Below are 8,849 nucleotides of genomic sequence, written 5' to 3'. Positions count from 1 at the left end.
AAACATTCAATTATTTAATCAAATATTCAGGGGAACGTAAAATTTACTTGTATACTGTGCAACCACAAAACAACCTCTTACCTGTAACAAAATGTTACGAATGTGGAGGAAAAAGGCTGTATATAATAAGCAATGTGGATAATCATCTATATTTTATGTTCAAACACAGTGGAAAACTACTTTTATTTGAAATGCATTTAGTCCTAGGTTTCAATGCCAAAATGATTGGCAATTATTGTGAATAAAATCAAATAAAAGTACTTTAATTTAGTTAAACTCAGTCTAAAGGAACTATATTGCCATTCCATCACTTCCTGTCCCACTAGAGTATAAAAATGAGGTAACAAACATGCAAAATCCCTTTGTCAACCGTCAGCATGGGAAATGCCTGTCAATTCAGAAGACACCATCACAACAGGTAATTGACCATCACAAGTTGGGTAATGGGTACATAAAAATCTATTAACAGTTAAACATACCACTATACCATAATAAAAAGGTGTAAAACATATGGAAAGGTTGCAAGCCTGCCAGAAAGAGGATGCAAGTGCATATTATCCCCACGGATGGTAAGGAAGATGGCAAGAGAGACCATAAGTAACCCAAGGATCACAGTTTAAGAATTGGTTGTGTCTTTGGTCACCAAGTCAAAAAAAAAAAAAACATACAATGGTACCTTCATACCAGCAAACCAAAAAATAAATTGCCAAGAAGACAGCCCTTACTGAGTACAGTAAACAAAACCAAGCATCTCGAGTTTGCCAAACCTCACTCGAATTATGACTGGAAGAGAGTGCTATGGTCAACTGAGACCAACATTTTACATTGCGGCCATAAACACCATCAACATGTTTGGCAGCAAAATGAAATGCATACTAGGAGAGGACCTCATACCTATGGTTAAATATGGTGGTGAATCATTGATGTTTTGGAGATGTTTTGCTGCCGTTGGTCCAGGACCACTATTTAAGATCAATGGCACAATGAATTCAACAAAGTGAAATCTTGGCAGAAAATCAGGTAGCCTCTGAGAGCATACATCAGAATCCACACAGAAATGGCATATTCTGCAATGGCTATCTTAGTCTCCAGACTTAAAGCCCATGAAAATGATATCGATGGCAAGTTGTGCATGGAGGAATGGTCAAAAGCCCATCCAAATGTGTTCTCTAACCTTATCACAAATGATAGGAAAAGACTCATGGCAGTCATCTTTGCCAAGGGTGTTTGCAAGTATTAAACCAGGGGTTCCAATAATAAAGACTTTGGTCGATTCCAAGTTGGAAAATAAACTTATGTCAATAGCTATTATTTTTTAATTTACAGTACTTTTATTTATCAAATGGGGCGACATGGTTCAGGCAGTAAGAGCAGTCGTCTGGCAATTGGAAGGTTGCCGGTTCGATCCCCCGCCCGGGCTGTGTTGAAGTGTCCCTGAGCAAATCACCTAACCCCCAAATGCTCCTGATGAGCTGGTCGGTGCCTTGCATGGCAGCCAATCGCCGTCGGTGTGTGAGTGTGTATATGAATGGGTGAATGAGAAGCATCAATTGTACAGCGCTTTGGATAAAGGCGCTATATATATGCCAACCATTTACCATATCAATGCCAATGGCAATAATTATGGAGTTCACTGTACATAAAATTGCACCCCTAGCCAACAATATATGAATAATTTGTACCTTTTCTAACGTTGTACCAAAAGTTGTACCAAAAGAGAACATTACTGTACTTTCAGGGTACATTTGGGAAATTTACCTCGACAGACACTTTATTTCCAAAAGGATAGCTCATTGAAATCAGGAAATAGAATAAGTAATTTTATGGTTCTGAGGTGAGATTTACTGTTTAACGCATCCACATTCAGGGAGCATTGTGGTGTTAGGGGCAGAGGACACTGATGCGCTTGGGGGGGTTGTGCAGGGCCAGCACAGCAAGTGTCTGGGACACATCCTGTCAATAGACTCAGAAGGGGGGGGCGGTGGCTTTGGTTGGCAGGCAGACAGACTGCTTAGGCATCCCACTACACACATGGGGCTACACCAGGATATTGGGAGACGTTCACTGCAGGACCTATCCACAGCCTCCCAGACTGCCACTCTCTCTCTCTTCCCTTACTCTCTATTCTTTACCTCCAAACAGAAGTTCACAGAGGTGAAGGCCATGGTATGGCAGGGAACTGGAATTCCATCTATTTGCTTCAGTTCATTTTTCTAGAAAGCATTTCTTTATTTACCAATTTCCATGTGTAATCACAACAAAACAGTTCACACCTGTTCTTAACTGGATGTAAAGTGTCACAGATAAGTATAGTACTGTGAGGTACAGTATGTCATGCAGCACAATATATAACAACTGCTTTTGACACGTAACCACAACCACAATACATTTATGTTGACAATATATTTGCCTACCCGGTCCAGAGTGCCCTGTTTTAGGTTTTTGCTTCAGTTCATTTTTCTACAAAGCATTCCTTTATTGTCCAATTTCCATTAGTTCTCACTATAGTTGTTTTTAAATATTGGATGGAAAGCATTTCAAAGAAGTAAGATATGTAATTTGGTATACAGCACAATATGTAACAGCTGCTTTTGAAACGTAGCCACAACCACAATACATTTATGTACGTAGATAACATGTTTGTCTATCTGGTGGCGAGTGCCTCCACGCTCCAAGCATGTCTCCTCTCTCTCTCAGTATTTTTCTACTTCTCTCTATCTGTGTGTAACTTTGGCAGCGTGAGGAGGTTGGCCTTAATGGCTTCACGCCAAGGCTACCTCCATATGGAGCTGCAGTAATATTTGTCAGCGGAACCTTTATCTGCTGCGGTTATCTCGGCCCCGCTCTGCAGCTGCTCCCTCGCCGTCCGTCAAACAGGGAGTGGCGGGGGGAGGCGGGGCTAGCTGGGGACGGCGAGCGGGGCAGGAGGAAAGTTTGAGTGATGGAATGCGCGGAGCACGGGCGGTTTGCGGAATGTGAGCAAAGAGAAGTGGCGGGAGATAGCAGGGGAGAGGTGTTAGGGCGTGGCCCAACCCCCGGTCTCTCACCCCTGTCCTTCCATATGCCTCCCAGCCGTTCAGGACACTTCCTGGTTCGATTGTTTTCGCCCTTTGCGTGGAAATCGGGAGAGCTCGCGTCCTCTCAGCTGAATGCATGCTCCTCAGACCATCTGTCATGTTTCTTTTCGGTGCAGGAACTTGAGACACTTCAGAAAGAAAGGCAAACAGATGGCACCTTGACAAAGCGCATAGAACATGTCTGAACTGGAGGCCCTGGCCGGTACAGAGCGAGAGCTGGAGGGAGGGATAGCTGGCCTTTAAAATGTATTTGACAAACGTGCCAATGAGTATTTTCCACCAGAAAATGCTTGTTGACTGTAGTCACTGATGTGAATGTTGCCTGGCAAAGGTTTTTGGTTTGTTTATGTGTGTGTAACTGTCACCCTCTCTTGGGAATTGCCCATGTTTGTAAGAGTACACAGGATGCAATTAACTTGTGCTGGAATGTATTATTGTATTATTGTAATATGCTGCAGTAGGTGCTACAATGTTCACATGCTGAAAAGAAAATGACTGGAAAATGTATCATAAAATATTCTAAATGAATATTGTATCAGAAGAATGTCACTCATGCATCATTAACATGATGACACTGCTCTCTTAAGGTGGATGTACTCATTAATTTATGTGGTTTTCTCTCCTGTTTTCCACCAGATTTCCATTCAGCAGGTGAAATTAACTCATCAACAGTGCCTAAACACCTTATTATTGAGGCAATTTAGAGCTTATGTAACACTCAAAGGAAACTACAGTATACTACATATTTGTGAATGATCAATTTAGAAACGGTATACAATTAAAACATTTACAATATCCAAAATCTGTACAAAAATGAAAATAAATTAATAAATTGAGCGATATCATTAGTTCTTCATTAGTGCTTTGCATGTTTGGCTTTCAATCTGTTGATGAAATATAACATTTTCACATCCGTTCAAAATCAACTGCGGCAGATTTTTTTTGCTTCAAGGGAACACCCAATTCATTAGAAAACAGCAGGAATGATTTGCTTAATTGTTTACAATTATAACGTTCTGTTCATAAGCAGGAGCTACAGCGAGTACGGTTTGTTCGAGAGTCGTGAGAGTATAGCATTTGCCTGGCCATACTGACAGTGCAATGAGGAGTGCAGTGTTTGCAAAGACACACAGTAGTGTGAGAGTTCACTGAGAATAATGTCTGTTGAGGTTTGGAGACAGTACTGTGGATTTCCAGGCATAGCAGAAGAGCAGTGTTTGTGGGCTACAGCGAGCGTACGGTTCTTGAAGCAAGTACAGCAGTTAGTGGACAGTGTCTGGCAATAGTAAAAGCACTGTTCTTGTAGGAGCACAGATCAGTATCTAACAGTGAATGTAGGTGGTTATGGAATCAATTGGGGCACACAGGTGCTTTGCTCAGAGTCCAAAAAGCTCACCACAGACTGTTAAAATGAATTATAAAACTAAGCATAGGTATTGAGAAGTTATGCTTATATTGCAGTATATAACATACAATATATTTAACACCAAAACGTAATGCCTACCTTATAACTATACGATATGGAAGATAAGCGTAAATTCTCAATAGTTATGCTTAGTATTAACAGGCTGTTTATGATTTATAATTCATAAAACATTGTAGACTAGCTTGTCCATCACTCAATCACTCCTTCCACAAATCATTTTCCATAAAAAGCATGACATTTATCATATAATTTGTACTTTGTTTAACCTAAGCATTTTCATTCTTCTTCGATAACTCAGAAATATCACCTTCACTTTCAGAATATATGCACGCTGCAGTGGTTTCCTAACCTAATATGCATAATAGACCCTTCCTGTAGCTTAATCTCCATTAAGAAATAAATTATTGAAACTGCCATCTTCGTTTAATAGCACATCAGCCATTTTACTTGTGAAAATTCAATTAACAGGAAAATGTAAGTTTAAAGGTTATGTAGCCTATAGACTATTAATTCCTCTACCACCAAAATATATTTTTTTAAATAAAAAACTAATTTAGTAGTTGAATGTTGTTGAAACTCTATTGCATTTACATGAATTATTTTATCATACGCAGCGTTTTGGTGCTGACTTGAATCATTCACATCTCAAAGGCTCAAGTCTGCTCTCTCTGGCACGCAGCCATAATGCTCCCCGCTGGATACATTAGTGAGGTGAGGGGATGGTGGTGTTGATTCAGTTTTAGCCAGAGATCCAGGAGCAACAGGGGGTAACCCTAGCCCCCTCCCATCTGTCCCCCTGCTGTGTTCCACAATGTTTGGAGATGCGCTGACGATAATGGACCCCGGGAAAAAGCGTCTCCTTCCACCACGCAGCCGATGATATTGACAATGGCGATGAGCGCGAGGATGTAATCAACTACAAAAACATAATTACTTATAGATTTTATAGATTTTCGACACAAAATTAGTTATAAAGTCTTCGATTGTTCCGAAAGAGCCACCGTATTTATAACTGAGTTGTTTATTTCTTTCATTTTTCAGTTTAATGCACGTTAAAACATTAAAGATAATCAATTATACCAATTATGGAATTCGTTTCCCATGAATTCCGTGGTGGTCCCAACCATGTCTCCGTAATCAACTCAGACAAATCACCGATCAAGGTACATGCAGCCAATGGATACTGTAACAAAAGCGGTGTTCATCTAAATTGTGAAAGTGAGATTATTTTGCTTGTTAAGTTATGCAAGTTACATGACATGATATTAAAACGTATGACTCTGTTCGGAAAACATAATAAACAATCAATAAGAAAAAGAAAAAATAGGATACTGTAGAAATTAATATTATTATTTTTCTAGCAGAATTTACTTCAGATGTAGGCTACAAAACCAGTCTGCAACTCATGTGAATATAACCCAAATGTCTGTAGGACATTTTCAGGAAATGTGTTATGGTTTCTATGTCAGTGCTTTGGCAGATCAAAATTAGCGCAGCAATTCCGTACACATTTAGTGTTTTTTTTGTTTTTTTTACACAAATGTCAACATATCAACACCCGGTTTCAAATAATACAGACCACGACTGCAAATTACTCTTACAAAGGAAGAAACCTGTTTCATTTTATTTTGTTTATTTATTTGACTTAACAAACACGATTGAAACATACGACTGAAGCGCTATAAAAAGCTAAAGTTTAAGAAAATAACTTGTTTTTAGAAAAGGATTGCATCTAAGAGCTATGTTTTACAAGATCTGTATCGATTGTATTACATGTGTGCACCATCCTCAAAATGCTGGAGGGCAATGAAACAGATACATTCGACAAAGGAAACATTTGGCTACGGCATGTAGAATGTCAAAATGACCGACCACGCAGATTAATAAATTACATACAACAGTGTGAATAAATAAATAAATAAATAATCATGAAGTCACATATATTGCGGTATTAAAAATAACAATCATATAATATATACCCTAAGTCGTTCAAGATAAATAATAAATAATCATCAATCATTACTTCAAATTTCACTTTTTAAGGCAGTTACATAGCCGGGGGGTACTGATGTAAGAAACATTCTAATTCAAGGCATTTATGGCTACACTAGAGGGGCAAGTTTAAAGAAGTGTCTGTTGTTTAAAGGCAAAGCTAAAATCCAATGCCAATCGATTCACAAGCTATAATAAAGCTGAAGTGGGTGGACAGTTCACAGCCTGTGAATTAAGATACATTTAAAAACAACTACAGTATCCCTCTCTTAGGTCTAGAAGCTATTACATTATCACTTGTGCAGAGGTCCTAGAAAAATATTTCAGATAGTCTACCGTTTTGTTTTCTTTTGATAAACTAAGATGAATTTGAAAATATATCATTAAAGTTATAGTCCCATACATTTCCATACATTTCATCGTCCATTGTATAGTTCGAAGGAGACAGGTCTTGCATCGCCATGCCAACGACGTGACCTCGGTGTGATGGAAAGAGATCCCTTCATGATACATTTTTTTTTTTTCAACGGGAAGGCACGACTTTTTCTCGTAGTTTAGCAAGCTGGTCGGACGGGCATTTGAAGGAGGATGACTTGCCTGTTTTCAGAGGGGTGACATTTGTTGATGTGCCGCGTAAGTCCCGGCGAGCTGTAGAACGTGGCGGGGCAATATTTGCAGGGGAAAACCTGGGAGGAGTGCAGGAGGCGGAGGTGTCTCTCCTGGTTCACCCTGCTGGTGAAGTTTTCTCCACAAACAGGGCACAGATGGCACTCAGTGGAACTTAAATTAAGAGGAGATGGGCTTTGGCTTTCGTCTGAAGAAAGTACCTCTTTGGGTGTCTCCCCGTTTTCCGCATTTTGCACAGATGGAGAAATAACTTCATCGTGCGTTTTATTCTGCGAGGCATTGTGTCCCAGAAGGTGCTTTCTCAGGTACGCCTGGCGTTTAAATTTCTTTCTGCAAAGGTGGCAATCGTACAAACCATCTTCTGACCCCGAGTCGGATGATCCGGGACTGGGTGTGTCCCTGTCACTCCCGACTTCGGATCTAACGTCCTTGAAATCCTGTGACATAGACTTATCGCCAGAATACACATTAACGACGTCAGCTTTGGTAACTTGCGTAGCCGTCATCGCAGTTGCGCTTGGGGGTCTGGGTTTGTGCCAGCGCCTGTGAGAGGCTAGGTTAGCTGGGCAGCTAAAAACCTTGTCACACTCGGGGCACCTGTATTCAACCCTAACTATTCTGGAGCATTTGTGCTGAGCTAAAGCGAATGGGTCGCCGTATTCTTCCCTGCACAACTGACAGATGAATTCCCCTAAAGGCTTGTTACCTCCTGTTGACGGTTGCCTCGGTTTTTGATCTATCGGTGCTTCTTTTATTCTCAGGCCAAGCACTGGGGAAGTGGTGACCTCATCTTCAAAATGAAGTTTCCTGATAGCTTTGGGTTTCTTTGATACAGGCTTGCCCTTGCGTTCAGGGTCGGAAAACGGCCTTTTGGTTGCGTTCCTGATTGCAGCGGGCGGTATGGTGCTGGTGGTGCCGTTCCGGTTGCTGTTGCTAGTACCTATTTTCAAATCCACTGGAGCAAACAAAAGTTGATCCAAATTCGTCTGCGCGGCAGGTGTCGGAAAAGACTCAGCAGAAATGGGTGAGCCAAGATTGAAATGTCTCTCAAAATACGTCCTCCCATGTTCTTTGCTGACGGGCCGGGTGGGGCTGTAGAGCGCTTGGTACACTGCCTCCGGAATGCCAAATTGAACTGGTTTAGCATCCTGCCTCGGGATTGCAGTGTCTGCCTCATTATTTGGTGATGCTCCTCCATTGTATTTAGAGATGGATAAGGGAGAAGCGGGAGGCGATGCTTCATTTTGATTAGGAAACTCTTGAATCTGTTCCTGACCTTCTTCTTCAGAGCGAATCCTGTAAGACACAGGTGTCGCTTTTTTGTTTCTTTTTACCAGAAAACCTTTTGGCATCCTTGCAGATAGCGAATAAGGCACTTAAAATCGATCGTTGGAGGTTTAAATAAAATCCAGCCTTAGGAGATTTCGGATGGACCACAAACTTTGATTCACAGCGTTTTCTCCTTTACCATTCGTCCTCTTCGTGAAATGTTTTCGTCTTCAAGGCATAGCTGCACTGTTTTTAAGTAGAAATGATGCTATTGTTCTCGCCCCTTGTTGCCACATCCCCGACCAATCAGATTGAACCGAGTTCCCTGTGGATTAGCGAGTGGGAAGGACTTGGATTTCGAGGGGAAATGCAGGATTTCGTGATTGCCTGGCAGATGTACATGTGGTTTATTATATTACTGAGGGTTTATGCAGCTATCCCTGATGAAGGCAGAAGCC

At 40.9% G+C, this 8,849-nt stretch overlaps 1 protein-coding gene across 1 annotated transcript; it reads right to left on the bottom strand.

The window, feature by feature from the left end:
* Window positions 1–6,119: 6,119 nt before the first annotated feature.
* insm1a (insulinoma-associated 1a) lies at window positions 6,120–8,598 on the bottom strand. Its single transcript, XM_061243510.1, has one exon. The coding sequence runs from the start codon at window positions 8,472–8,474 to the stop codon at window positions 7,050–7,052; it is 1,425 nt and encodes a 474-aa protein (XP_061099494.1). The 5' UTR covers window positions 8,475–8,598; the 3' UTR covers window positions 6,120–7,049.
* Between the last annotated feature and the right edge of the window lie 251 nt (window positions 8,599–8,849).

The sequence above is a fragment of the Conger conger genome, chromosome 5 (assembly GCF_963514075.1).
Source record: "Conger conger chromosome 5, fConCon1.1, whole genome shotgun sequence".
NCBI lineage: Eukaryota > Metazoa > Chordata > Actinopteri > Anguilliformes > Congridae > Conger > Conger conger.
The sequence above is the reverse complement of the archived record's forward strand: the minus strand, read 5'-3'. Positions and strand labels throughout refer to the sequence as shown.